The sequence below is a fragment of the Nycticebus coucang genome, chromosome 7 (assembly GCF_027406575.1).
Source record: "Nycticebus coucang isolate mNycCou1 chromosome 7, mNycCou1.pri, whole genome shotgun sequence".
In the NCBI taxonomy this organism is placed as follows: Eukaryota; Metazoa; Chordata; class Mammalia; order Primates; family Lorisidae; genus Nycticebus; species Nycticebus coucang.
In genome coordinates, this window is record NC_069786.1 from 70,411,548 (window position 1) to 70,427,092 (window position 15,545).

General features: G+C 35.9%; 1 protein-coding gene across 1 annotated transcript in view; it reads right to left on the minus strand.

Moving 5' to 3' along the window:
• The window catches only part of OLA1 (Obg like ATPase 1), a 183,253-nt gene that overhangs the window by 44,038 nt on the left and 123,670 nt on the right, over positions 1 to 15,545 (minus strand). The window contains exons 6-7 of the mRNA XM_053597129.1: positions 7,487 to 7,567; positions 6,985 to 7,082 (exon numbers count right to left, since the gene is read on the minus strand). Of these exons, the coding sequence (XP_053453104.1) occupies positions 6,985 to 7,082; positions 7,487 to 7,567 (179 nt within the window). The remainder of the gene's footprint in view (positions 1 to 6,984; positions 7,083 to 7,486; positions 7,568 to 15,545) is intronic.

Below are 15,545 nucleotides of genomic sequence, written 5' to 3' on the forward strand. Positions count from 1 at the left end.
CCTGCCTGACCTCCGACACACACATTCAAAAAATAGAGAAACTGAGATACAGGAGATCACAATGGGACTGGTTTAAAAGGCTTTTATTTATTTATTATTATTATTTTGAGACAGAGTCTCAAGCTATTGCCCTGGGTAGAGTGCCGTGACATCATAGCTCACAGCAACCTCCAACTCAGGCTCAAGCGATCCTCTTGCCTCAGTTTTTCTATTTTTAGTAGAGATGAGGTCTCGCTCTTGCTCAGGCTGGTCTTGAACCTGTGAGCTCAAGCAATCGACCCGCCTCGGCCTCCCAGAGTGCTAGGATACAGGCGTGAACTACCGCACCTGGCCTTAAAAAGCTTTTAAAAGAACAAATGCCTATTTTTTAAAAATCATGTTGTAACAATTAAAGAATGATTTACTCTAACGAAAGCCAAGAAGGTGACAAAAAAATCCTCTAAGCTACGAATGGTGAAGTTACAGGGCCCAATCTGAGAGAGAGATGGGGATGGGGTTGTATGATAGTCGTGCTGTCTTGGGAGTTTCACTGCTGTACTTATATATGTACATGTAATAGATTTTGTTCCCTAATTCATATAACAGAAAGAAAAGACAAGAGAACATATCAGAACACGAATTCAGAAGGACAAACACATCTTTTCTCTATTATTGAATTCTTTTTGAGCTATGATAATTAAATGTGGAAAGTATTGTTTATACAGAACACATTTTTTTTTTTTTTTTGTAGAGACAGAGTTTCACTTTATCGCCCTCGGTAGAGTGCCGTGGCCTCACACAGCTCACAGCAACCTCCAACTCCTGGGCCTAGGCGATTCTCCTGCCTCAGCCTCCCGAGTAGCTGGGACTACAGGCGCCTGCCACAACGCCCGGCTATTTTTTTGTTGCAGTTTGGCCGGGGTGGGGTTTGAACCCGCCACCCTCGGTATATGGGGCCGGCGCCCTGCTCACTGAGCCACAGGCGCCGCCCACAGAACACATTTTATGTGAACAATTTGAATGGACTGTCTTCTACATGTAAGGCTAAGTAATTTAAATGTCCAAGGTCAAAAAGCTCGTTAGCAACAAATAAGGACCACAGTACTAGTATATCAAATTCTAAAGTAGTATTCTCTTAATACAAACTGCCTGATAATATCTAGTCCCTAATTTGCAAATAGACTGTATTCGCTAAGTTTCTTATAATTCATTTTCTTTACAGAAACAATGCTATTAATGATCTGCATTTTGGTCTAGCAGTCAAAAGTCTATTTAACTCATCAAGTAGTTCAACTACAACATGAATTCCAAAGGTAGATCTTGTGCCCATGGAACATGCTGCCCAGGAGGGACAGGTAGAGAAAATTAATACTCCACTCCTATCCTGCACAGGCAGGAGATATTAGGCAAAACACTGAAATTGCTCAAATTGCTCCCTTCCTTTTCTACAGCCTTCTCCTAGTTAAACCTGTTATTCATCTCCTACACATTACCCTGTTTCCCCGAAAATAAGACCCACTTACAGGATGGATAAGACGACCCTGAAAATAAGACCCAGCGCATCTTTGGGAGCACACCTTAAAATAAGACACTGTCTTATTTTCGGGGAAACAGGGTACCTTAAGGCTCCATTCTAAACCCTGCACAAAGTCCTGCCCTATGTCTCCTTCTCCCAAACAGTCCTAAGATTTCTGAGCTTCAAAATTCTCTACCTCCATGAAGTACTAGACAAACTCCCATTCCAAGAGTGTAGCTTATCCCAATTGATAGTTGTGGAAACAAAATCTGACTCAGAAGGCACTAATCTATGAGACACAGAGTTTTTTAAGCAGATTGTCCTTGAATTATTCACCAAAAAGGGTAGAAATGCAGGGAAGTTCTTCATGTACAAGAATCATTCATAATTCACAGAACACTGTATAGCTATACACAAAACTCTGTATTTCATTTTCTAGATCACAGATGTGTATGCATGTATAAGGACCATATATTTTAATTTCACAAGACAGAATCCTAAGGAATACTTTCTTTTCTTCTTTCTTTTTTTTTCTTTTTGAGACAGAGTCTTACTTTGTCACCCTGAGTAGAGTGCTATGGCGTCATAGCTCACAGCAACCTCAAACTCTTAGGTTCAAGTGATCCTCTTGCCTCAGCCTCCAAAGTAACTGGGACTGCAAGCACCTGCCACAACACCTGACTAACTTTTCTACTTTTACTACAGATGGGGTCTCACTCTTGCTCAGGCTGGTTTCAAACTCCTGAGCACAGGTGACCCACCCGCCTGCCCTGCCTCCCAGAATGCTAGGACTATAGGCATGAAAGTCAACATACCAGGCCTGGAATACTCATTTTTTTAAAAAGAGCCTAAACCTTTTAATCTCTAGCAGCTAGAAAAAATTTTCTAAAACTTTTCTTATTTATGTAGAGTAAAATTCTTCAGCTAGTTAAAAAAAAGAGGAATGTCTGACATATTTGATAAATTATATCACTCACAAATCAATAAATCAGTACATGGGGCTAATGAAGATTACAATTGATGTTCCCAAATGTATCGCTTTCTTAAATTCAGTGAACCATCTGGCACATAGAAATCAGTGGCTGGAAGAGTATTGGGCAAAATGTAAAGAGGCCAGAGGAAATTCCTACTATGCACAAAGTCAATAGCAGTATGTTTATATAAAAAGACGAGTTTTCTTTTGTGATTATCTCTTTCCTAATAAGAATCAGAACTGTACAAGTGCATCATTACCTCATGATAAAAATATGAAATTGCTGAAAGTAACCAAAAACCATTTAATGAAAATCAGACAGAAATTCACAAATATTGTGTGTAAAAATATATTCAAATACAAATGTACATCTGAATAAAAGTGATTCCGGAATGGGCAAAGGCTTTTCCTCATCCCCTCTTTCAGTCTTCCATCTCTTGTAATAAAAAGATCATTTTTCTTTGTATGTTCTTTTTAAATCTCAATATTCCGATCAGAGGAAGTAAGAAATAATAAAGTCTACAAAATTCATTCCCCAAATATTAGCTGGAATCCTAATTCGTAGTATAAATAATGCTATTTCAAGTTTCATCAGAGTAGGGGTTTTTTCCAAAGCTATGTTAAATTTCTAGCTTACGTGAACAATCTTGACAGAAATTGTTGACCTCGAAATAGTTTTCAGAAACAGTTTTACAGATAAATACACACATATAGATATACAAAATTATGTGTCAAAAATACTTATACACACTTCCACCTACATACATAATTGCTGGGATACAACAGCTATAATTCTTACAAGCAGCTCAAGAAATCCAGAAAATAGCAGATCTATTCTAGGATTCCCCCCAACCCAAGCACATAATGTATAGTATCTCCCAATTATTTTTAGTTTTTGTGTACAAATTATATGGAAACAAGCAAAACCAGAAAGGTGTGTGTAGAAGCGGGAACGGAATCATGGTTTAATAATAATAATAATAAAAACTTTTCCTATTTAAAATTCATTTAGAAAACTGGCCCATTTCCCTTTATTATACAATAGCTTAGAACACTTACCAAATGTTTGTCTACTTATCTTCAATGAATTTCATCACTCAGGTTAACTGACTTTTTTATAATATGTGTACAGTAATGTTACATGACTATAAGCCCTCCAGGGTACGTGCACATGTATGTCACACACGCACACACAGAAGTCTCAATGTCTTAATTTTAGTCATATTTTCCAGTTGAACATAGATATATAGTATAATGAACAATAAAACATAATTATCCTGGGTGGCGCCTGTGGCTCAAGGAGTAGGGCGCCAGTCCCATATGCCAGAGGTGGTGGGTTCAAACCCAGCCCCGGCCAAAAAAAAAAAAACCAAAAAAAAAAAAAAAAAAACATAATTATCCTTTATTAACAAGGATGTCAATAAAGGATAATTAAAAAAGGTGGGGAAGAGAACAAAAATGAAACATAATTGGTAGCTATTAGGTACACAAAACATCTAAAATTAGTTTATTCTATTGATTCCATAATTGGATGGCATACACTACTACCAGAGCAGCAAAGGTGCCAAGATTGAAATTTAAACCTCTAATTAAGCAATGGTTTGACAGTTCTAATGTCCTGTACCTGTTTGATCCCATGACTCATTAGGCATCTCGAATGAAAATTAATAATGCATATAGTATAATCTCAGTTATAAATATTGGATCATATTTAGAAAATGAAAAATTAAGTGTTCAAAAATCATTATTACTCATCCCAAACAAAACTTCTATATAGTTTCATTATTCAAGAAACAGTAATTTGTAATAATAATAATAATCGTAAAGGTTTCTATGAATTCCATTCTAACATCTTGATCACTGTCATCTGATCACAACACAACTGCAGCTAACCCGGCTGCCACGTCAGCTTCTCTTCAGGGGCTGGGTCTTTAATCATAAATCAACGAAATGACTAATTCAGTGTTGTTAAAACTAGTGAGTAGAGGGTTGGAGTCATTCCAGTTTTTACATCTTTCAAAAGGTCAATACACCTACTCAGTAACACAATAGACTCATCTTTCAAAATGCTTCCTTCTTTTCCAGGATTGAAAAATAACATGTTACCATTTAAATTTAAAGAGAACTTTACCTAGTAATTAAAGTGTTCACTCTTTCTGAAATGGTGACCTACTAACATAATGTCAGTTTTATTCTTTCCCATACAGCCAAAGACCCTCCTCTTTCCTGACCATTTAAAATAGTTTTCTAGATCTAAAAGACTCATGAAAATATGTATTTGTATTTCCTGCATTAGTCTTATTTGCTACTGTAATGTTTTACGTTAATTTTAAAAAACAAAACTTTTTTTTTTTGCTAAAGGATCAACTAATGCAAATGGAGCTTAGATGTAAATAGTACCAAAAAACAAGATGCTAATACAGTTAAAAGGATTAGTAGTTAAAATGAATTTTAACTATTTACATCTGTTTGCAGTATTGTAAGTGATGAAAACCTGTGTTCATATCCTTCATAATAAAAATTTATTCTGCACTTTAATACAAAGGCTATGTTGCATAAACAGAGGATTTAAAGCTATAGCAGAGTGGCTGAATGAAAGGAAAATGGCAATCTTTCTGGCTCCAGTAGATGCCATCCCCTATCACACAATGTTTCCCACTCATAAATACATGACAAATACTTCCTCAATCATTTTTTACGAGCGGGGATGCACAGGGGGTAGTCAATGGCTAGCTTGAGGGAAAATAGGAACAGCAGGCGGCAGAAACTGTACAGAAAATGGCTATGTGGTAAATTCTCTTCTGGAACATCACTCAGTTACCCAGTCTTTGATCTTTCAGCTACAATTACACTAACTTCCACAAGATCTGGATCCCTCCCCCACTTCACCCCCCCAAACACATGCATACCAACCCCAAACCAGAGCATTAGTTGTACATAAAACCTATTAAAATTTGGTTTTATAAAATTGGATTATTAATACTTCCACATTGTTATAAATTAAAATTTCTATTTAGACAAGAGTTTACTTTCAATTGGCTATAACCATATCATCATCACAACTGGTCTCACAAAAAACACGGGGTGTCTGGCGACAGCTAAATCACAGACTGGCGTCTCCTAAACAGTCTGTCTACCATTAGGGTCTGGGAAATGGTATTTACTATACAATTAGAGCCAGCAGTTCTACCTGTAATCATCCAAATACAGGTGTGAGAAGCCCCTTTGGGCAAGGAAACTGACTCATCCCTTTTCATTTAAACTTTGATGTCTGTATTGTTTCAGGAAACCTTACCATTCATACCATGATGAGAAGATTTATTAACTTGAGGTCAGGGAATAAATTTTAAAATTCCTTCCCAAAGGTATCAATTTTTAACACATAATCATCAGATTTATAAGAATTTAAAAGAAGAAAGAATTGATTATTTTAAAGTTAATTTCTTACTGGAGGACACTGATCAGTTTGAACTATATTTTTATGTTAAATTTATGCTTTCTAGAATATTTGCCAATAAAGAGGCTAAATTCAGCTTCCTATCAGGAACACAAAGTGTCTTATAGTAATATCAACAGGGCATTTTTAGTTGCAGTAATTTCACAGAATTTATTCTAATGATTTATTGGAGTTAACCATCTGACATTAATTATTGTTTTGGCTTCTAGTCTATGAATGTTTATTTTTCAGTTTAAAGCCTTCTCACTCTTTGATATCATATGGAAATGAGAATTTTTAATGGAAAATTGAAACCATGTGCATCTAAGTACTTAATGAAGTACAGGGAGAAACCAACAAAATATTTTAGGAGAATGCAGATATTTTGCTTTGGATAGTTTTGATTTGTTTATATGACTCAGTAGTATAAAACACTGAGAGTCCAGGGAGGCAAGTCAAAGTGAGTACCACGCCAAATGTATATATGCCCACATGCACATGAACATACGATTTTTTTGGAGTTATTAGTGAAAGAAAACCAAAATGATAAGCAACATGTGAATGCATAGTTTTTACCTTAGTATACCTTTAAAGTGTTTGTAACAGGTACCTACTTGGCTTTCTCCCTGTCTCCCATGGGCTATTCTTTTTTAAACATTCAATCTGAATTTTAAGATTTATGCCCAGCTACAACCCTAAAATGATATTTTAAAGTCACATATAATATCAACACAACTCGAAATTCTTAACTTAAAAACTTTTATTGTTGCAACTACATTTATTCTCATTCTGCAATGGAAATAATCATGTCTAACAAACTTAAATTTTTTTTTTTTTAACAAACTTAAATTTGATAAGTAAACATGTATGATTCAGCATTGCCTAATTTAATTCAGTTTTTCTAAATTCTCTCAGTGCAAATCAATTTGGAGACTTATCTCTGAAGGTAAACATGAGGCAAAGAGTTCTCATCCATTTTCAAGTTTTTAATAATAAAAGAGAGAAATATTAAAGTCAAACGTGTATGTGTGTGTGTATAGACATGATGTGTCTGGGTATAATTGGGGAGGAAAAACTTACCATTTGTTTTTCTTTCTAATGTAGTCTTTTTCAGAAAGATTAACCAAGTAGACCATTGGTTTTGAAGTCAAAAACAAGTGTTTATTCAAAACTTCAATCTAAAATGGGAGATGGAGAAAAGAACCCCTTTTAAAACTTGAATAAAGATGGAATAAATTATTGAGTAATTTGAAAGTAAACTTGCATTAAAACAAGTAAGCATTTTCTTTCTTTCTTTTTTTTTTTTGGTTGTTGTTTAGCAGGCTCGGGCTGGGTTCAAATCCACCAGGCCTGCTGCAGGTGGCTGGTGCCCTATCCACTGAGCTACAGGCACCACCAGCATTTTCATTTTTTAATTTTGAATGCTTCCAAAAGATTAGTTGTTATGAATTATCATGTCGGAGGGAATAAGCAATCACTAACAGAAGTGAAAGTTTAGATAGGATAAGTATAAAATAATGACAACTCTAATTTGTTCTCTAAGAAATCAATGGTAGTAATAGATGGTGTTACATTTACTTACCTCTTTGTCATTCCAGTCATGATAGAAGCGAACAGGTTTCTTTTGATCTATAACCCAGGATTTGACTTTGCACATTATATCCTATACAAGATAGGAAAAAAATAGGAAAAAAAGTAAATACAAGATGAATATTAAGCATTTAGGAACTAAATGTTAAAGTTTTCAAATCCCCAAAATAAAGTTTCTTTTTTTAAAAATCAAGTTTCTTAATGAAAGAGGGAACTAAACTACACAAATAATTATTTTCAATATCTCATTTAAAAACCAAATAATAATAAAACATGGTGGGTATTACAATTTTAATATATAAAATGAAGAATATTAGCAAAATTAGTAACAGTCTGAAAAATTTCAAGACAATTCAATCACACCAACGACTAAATACAAGAGTTAATAACATTTCAACATTACCTAGTGATGTCACATGTAAGACAAACATTAGAGATATACTGGAGAGAGACTAAACTGTATTTTTTTCCCCTTAAAAAGAAAAACAAACAAAATAGATGAAATTGAGCCTGTTATTGGTCATCTACCCCTCAAAATATTAAATCAACTGACCAAAACCCTTTTTATTTTGAATTAATTTTTTGCCAACACCTTCCCCCTGTCCACTTCTCCCAGCCTCAAAACCCCTCCCCACCCCCCACCCCCCCCACCTGCCAAAGCCTCCATTACACAATGGCAAGAGCCCTGCTCTGGTGACCTCCAACCAGCTGCATTCACTTTCAGAACATCTCTCTCTGCTGGAAATCTAAAGGCCTTTTAGTTAGCAAGCTAGTGTGCATTCAGAAGGAGTAACTGCAGGAAGAGCCCAATGTGCTTTGTTTCTCTGGCCTTTCTTCACAGAAAGATTAATCATCTGTGAAATGGAAACGGCAAACAGCAAGTGACACAAACTGAACCCTTCAAGTCTTTCCTCATCAGTTTTGTGGTTCTGAATCTAAAAGCTGCGTGTGGCAAGGTTCTCCTTACAGGCAGGTGTTAATAAAAGGCTCTCGGGTCTGAAAGGTCAGACTTAGCTCTTCGAGGAGAAGAAGTGTATTTGAGAGTCATCTGTTGTTTTTTTTTTCGTTGTTGTTAAAGACAATTTATAGATATGTTTTAAATATGCATTTCTCAAAATTTATTGTAACACAATTATTAGTAACAGATTTCTTGGATTTTCACTGATGTATTTTACTTTCCCCTAATCAATTATTCTCCTATAAATATCCACTTGTATAAATTATCTCAATATTTAGTAGACCTTCCTTCCAAATCTTGCTGTTACCAACAGGAAAAATAAGGAAAAAGCCTTATATCCTTAGATACTGATTTGAAACCCTCCAGGCAAGGACTTCCCACAGATTTTAACAAGGAAGGGGCAAGCTGAAAACTTTTAATGAAATCTAACATGTTCTGCTTAAGAATAATCACTTTTACTCTTCTATAACTGAATTTCACTCATAAATGTTTAAAAGTGGCTAATGTAACACCATTTCCTACAAGGAGAAGATCAAAGTGCTATATTACAAATGCATTATGATTAAAAAAGCCCTGTGCAGCCTTGCTATTAACTGTTCTTTAAACCCTAAAAGGCTTCCCATAGATCTCACTTGGCACTGCATATACAACCTTTGACAAGTAATGTAGACCATTTTTATTCATTGCCTAAAATTGTAGGCAATTATGTGCGTCACACTGGCCACCTGCAAATTCTGAATGCCTGCTCTAGTTGTCAGTGCAAAAAACTAATGTCGGAGGGGATTAATCTAGGGGGAGAGAGTCCTCTTTAATGGCTCCAGCAGGTGAAATGGCCCAGCTGGTTACTATGATGAGTGGCCAGAACACTCATGTAGAGACACGCAACAAGATTATACAAAAGAAGGAGAAAACGGTACCATCTTATACTTGGTTCCATTAGTTTTTTAAATTAAAGAAAGAAAAGAAAAAGTAGATGAAAGAAAGCCAAACCAAAAGTAAGGAAAGGAATTAAATTTTAATCATATAAAAAGTGTAAAATACTTTTGTAACTGTAAATATTTTTACAAAACCAAAGGGCCTCAGTAAGTGCTGATCACTAGTGAAGGAATTTCAGTATTTCTCTTTCATTTAAAATAAACTAGACCATTATTTTAGACATAGAAATTTTATCACAAAAGCATTTTGGCATTACTTTTCTTTTTCTCACACCACAAAATTATATTACAAATTAGGAACACTCCAATTTGAATTAGGGAGAATTAATTCATAAAGTTCTCTAACAGTACAGCATTCCTTACAGCCACATTCACGTCTTTTTAGAAGAATTTACAAATTATAACCCAATTTTTCAACAGCCGAAAGTAAAATATTTTGTATCCACTGTGCCCTTAATTATTCCTATAGAAGATTTAACAGCTGAGAAGAGACACCTTAGATTTACTGAAAATGTAAGTTTTACTTATGACAAACCAAAAATAGATGCTCTTAGATAAGATTATCTTATATGAATGATGAGTATAAGATATAGTGCCGATGCACTGCACTGTTTTTCTTACCAGATAAAGAAAAACATTTAGGCTTGTTCGGATATAATACTCAATGGTCTGATGCTCATATGTATAAACATATATATTAATAATGATGATTAGAAGAAAAGGTTCCAGTTAATTGAATTTGGTTATGGGGTGGGGGGTATTCCAATACATACTTTACCCACTTTTAACAAATTAGAATATAATCAAAATATAAATAACACTTTAAGCCTTGGTGCATTTATAAGTTAGGAGTTCATATTTCTTTTATTATATAGAAACATATACGTAGGAGTACCAAACTGGACTGTTTTGATAATTTTAACAAATTCTTAATTTTCAAAATAAACTGTGTACATTATGAAGATACACAAAAGTTCCTGGTTATGTGAACTTTTTAGTTAGATTGCAGTTATCTGAGTGTACTAACTTGAGAGGTAATAGAATAATGCTTGAGTCTACCATTTAACAGGTCTGTGACCTACTTTAGGGATAAGATCTACTTCCTGGGGGCTGCTGTGAAGATCAGACGAGGTAATGCATAGACTATTCAGTGTAGTCCTCAATAAATGGGAGTAGCTGCCATTATTGTTGAGTACATGTTCTGCCTAACACTTTGGATTATTTGTCTTACTGCTCCCTATTTACCCTGGAGATCCCCAAGGTTGTTAAAAATCTTCTCATTTAGGTCATCAGAAAAATTTAATATTGTTATTTTATTATTAATATTTGGATATGATAGCTGATTGTCAATCCATGTATCACAAAAATATTTTTCTTTGCACACAATAACATAATAACCTAGTCATTAGACTTTCCTTGACTTCTTTATTTTGATATTCTTCAGTTCCCATAGCAAGATTATTAACCTACGATTCATAAATGGATTTCAGGGGTTCCTTAACATCTAAAATCATATGTAAAGAAAGCTCTGTTGTGTGCCTTTGAGGGAAGATGGCACATATGTTCCAAATGTTTTTCAAAGGGATCCATTATGCAAAAATCTAAAAAACTATGGTTGGCTAGTGACTCTGTGGCAATACTCAAATGTTCAACAGTCAATTAAGTAAATGTTCTAGGCCCATGGACTCCCAGACCAGAGGTTGACAATGACCCAAAAGTTGCTTCAGCCAGAACCTACACTCAAAAAGATCAACATTGTGCTGAGATCAAAACTCTACCTACTATAATGTTTATTTAACACAATTTTAGTTAAAATCATAACAGGGATAATTGAGAACATTATAAATCAAATATATCATTATTTTTACAGAATTAGTTACTTGAGAGTAAAAAAATATTTAGAGAAAAATATGTAACTTGCCCTACTATGGTTAAAATAAACCATAAAACTACAGAAATCAGAATAGTATAACACTGGCACAAAAAGAGAGATATAGATTTTAAAAAAGCTATTAATTGGAGATTTTCTAATAAGTTATGGACAATAGTACACTGTATCCATTAAGACAAAACATATCTGAAAAGTAAAAAAAAAGAAAAAAACAACACTAAGTGAAAACAGCAGGTTCAGAACAAGGAAATAAATTTAAGAATATAGATTTTGGGGGTGGCGCCTGTGGCTCAGTGAGTAGGGTGCCAGCCCCATATACCGGAGGTGGTGGGTTCAAACCCAGCCCTGGCCAAAAAAAAAAAGAATATAGATTTTGGCATCAGATTTGAGTTCAAGTCCTGGCCCTACTCCTTTACCTATGTCACCCCGCTTGTTCCTATGAAATTGGGACAATAACTGCACTTGGTTATACAGTGCATATGAAGATTGAATACACGTAAGACAACTGGCACAGTTTTAGGCACATAGTAAATATTCAACCGACAGTATGGACAGTAGAATGCATAAAGCAATTCAATTTGTGGGGTTCTGAAACTGTATATTTAAATAAATATACTCAAATAATGAAACTGGACAGACATTAACCAAATTTTTAGTAACAGAAATCTTTAGAAGCTTAGATGCCAGAGAACTTTTCCCTTTCTGCCTTTTCTTAAAACTATAATGATGTTTTTTAAAATTTTTAACCAATTAAGTATCGTATTTATAATAGAAAAAGTAAATGTATATTTACAGGGTGAGAGGGAGAGGGGAACTTTATCTATTCTCTGCCCATCACCTGTAATCCTAAAATTTGACGGCCTAAAATGGATAGACTTAGTAGTTTATTGAGGTAACTCTTACTCTGTAATGATTATAACTGCTAAGCCTGATGCTTACCGTTAGCAAAACCTGCCACCCTAATAGCTGATACTGATATCCAGATGAGCTCAGTTAATGCTAGTTAGGTAGCTTTAACACCGACAGCCAGCAGAATTGGGGCAAGTTTTCCAGCTCAAAAAAGTCTTGCTGAAAGTCCCTACTATAGCTTCGCCAACTACCTTCTTTAAATACCTAAAGTTGCAGAAAAACCAAACTAAGCTTTCTCTCACAAAGAGACCTCCACTATATATTCTAACTTGATGTTTAGCATGTGTCTGAATCATGGTATTAAGCATGTGTTGCATTACCAGATGAATGCTGTTTATCAGGTCAGAGTTCTGATCCCTGACCACCACCTTGCAGAAAAGGATTTGGTAGTTAAGGACAGAACTAAGACAACTACCAGTAATGCTTTACATGACTGTACATGGGTGGGGAAGGACACCCCCCAGCCCAAGTATTAAGACAATAGGTTAATTCTGGCAACAACCTTGGTGGAATATCTGTTGGCGGTTGTGGATTTTCAGTTACATGATTCTCCAAAGCAGGTAGTGGGAAATACATCTTAACATAATGCTCCTGGCCTTGTCTGCTATAAAGTGGTAGTCAAAATGGACACCAATTTACACTTGGGGTATGGATCTTAGCAGAGGACCTGGCCATTACTAAAAAGAAGTAGGGAATTGTTCTTATGATTCCTGAAAATAAGTTTCTTTTCTTTCTTTCTTTTTTGATTTATTTAATTTTTTCTTTTTGAGACAGAGTCTCACTCTGTTACCCAGGCTAGAGTGCAGTGGCATCTGCCTACTTCATAGCAACCTCTAACTCCTGGGTTCAAGCAATCCTCCTGCTTCAACCTCTTGAGTAGCAGAGACTATAGGCACCTGCCACAATGCCCAGATAATTTTCTGTTTTTAATAGAGATAGGGTCTCACTCTTGCTCTTGTTGGTCTCAAACTCCTGAGTTCAACTGATTCTCCTGCCTCAGCCACCAGAGTGCTAGTATTACAGGCACAATCCATGGTGCCTGGCCAAATTGAATTGTTTAAATCTCCAATATCCTTACTAAAATTTTATCTGCTTACTTCTTTCAATTACTAATGGAAATACTGAGATTCTCTACAATGACTATAGATTTGTTTTTGTTTCATCTTTTAGGTCTGTCATTTTTTGCTTTATATATTTGAGGTTATATTATTAGGTACATACAAACTTAATAACTGTGTTTCTCCTTGGTAGACTGAACATTTAGTATTATGGGGTTTTTTTTGTTTTGAGACATTTGAGAACATTTTTTTTTTTTTTTTTTGAGACAGAGTCTCACTTTGTCACACCCAGTACAGTCCCATGGCTTCATAACTCACAGCAACCTCTAACTCTTGGGCTCAAGTGATTCTCTTGCCTCAGCCTTCTAAGTAGATGGGATTACAGGCACCTGCCACAACGCCTGGCTATTTTTAGAGACGAAGTCTCACTCTGGCTCATGCTGGTCTCGAACTCATGAGCTCAGGCAATCCACTCTCCTTGGTCTCCCAAAGTGCTAGGATTATAGGCATGAGCCACTGCGCCCAGCCTATGAAATGCTCCTTTTAACTCTTTAAAGTCTACTTCGATATCAGTATACTATCCCAGGTTTTTGTTGTTCTTGTTAGGGCTTGCAAAGTGTATATTTTTCTCCATTCTTTGTTTTCAGTTTTTCTGTATCCCAATACATAAAGTCCCCAACTCACAGTGATTTTTCAGCAGGTTTATTGGGACATAGCTACATCATAAGTCAAGGAGATTCTGAATTTACCATGATTCAACTTATGATTTTTCAGCTTTATAATGAGATTTTTGTGGTATTAAATGCATTTTTTTGACTTACAGTGTAACTCCATTGTAACTCAAGGAGTATGTGCATTTAACATGTGTTTCTTGTAAATAGCATAGAGGTTAAGCTTTTAAAATCCAATCGAATGTTGTCTTTTTTCAATTAAAAAAATCTATTGGGGTGAAATAAATACAACATTAGCCATTTTAAGGTGATTTAGTATTAAAGGTTTTCATACACTCACAATGATATAAACTGCCACCTCTATCTAGATTACTCCAACATAAAGCTATGTACTCATTAAGAAGTCTCCTGCATTGGTGCTCCCCCTGATCCCTGGCAACCACCAATCTGGTGTTCTGTTTCTATATTTCATATATATAGGCTATCTCCAATACATGCCTTTATTTGCATTTAGATAGTAATTGTAACCAAGGGTTGGGATGAGATCACATCCAGGAAAATATTTCTACAATAAGAGGAGTAGTCAGGTGCAGTGACGCATGCCTGTAATCCCAGCACTTTGGGAGGCTTAGGTGGGTGGATTGCCTGAGCTCATGAGTTCAAGACCAGCCTGAGCCAGAGTGAGACCTCATCTCTAAAAATAGCCAGGCGTTGTGGCAGGTGCCTGTAGTCCCAGATACTTAGGAGGCTGAGGCAAGAGAATCGCTTGAGCCCAAGAGTTAGAGGTTGCTGTGAGCTGTGATGACACGGTACTGTACTGGGTGTGACAAAGTGAGACTCTGTTTAAAAAATAAATAAATAAGGAGTAGAGGACATAGAACTCAACTTCATGTTAACACTGATGTTTAACAGCAAAGGCATAAGAGGATATGCCTGCAAAATAAACTGAGGAGTTGCTAGTGAAGTAAGAGGGAAATCAGTAGAATGTGGTCATGGAATCCAAGGGAAAAGTATTTCAAGCAATGACCCAATAGTGTTCATCACTACTGATCTATCACAATGATTAAAAATGTCCACTAGATTTAATAATGCACAAGTTAACTGCCCCAGGTGAAACTAGTTTGAGGGTGACAGGCTTGGTAAGTCAGATTAAAATGGACCGAGTTAGTAGGAGGTGGAGAAAATGGAAACAGTAGATGTAAACAACTCTTTCAAGAGATTTTTACAATGGAAGATGCAGGAAATATTGTAGTTGCAGGGAAGAAGTGTGGTATTCAGGAAGTTTCTTTTTCTTTCTTTTTTTTTTTTGAGACAGAGCCTCAAGCTGTCACCCTGGGTAGTGCCATGGCATCACAGCTCACAGCAACCTCCAACTCCTGGGCTCAAGTGATTCTCCTGCCTCCATCTCCCAAGTAGCTGGGACTATAGGCACCTGCCACAACGCCTGGCTATTTTTTTTTTTTCTTTTTTTGTAGAGACAGAGTCTCACTGTACCGCCCTCGGGTAGAGTGCTGTGGCGTCACACAGCTCACAGCAACCTCTAACTCTTGGGCTTACACGATTCTCTTGCCTCAGCCTCTCAAGTAGCTGGGACTACAGGCGCCCGCCACAACGCCAGGCTATTTTTTT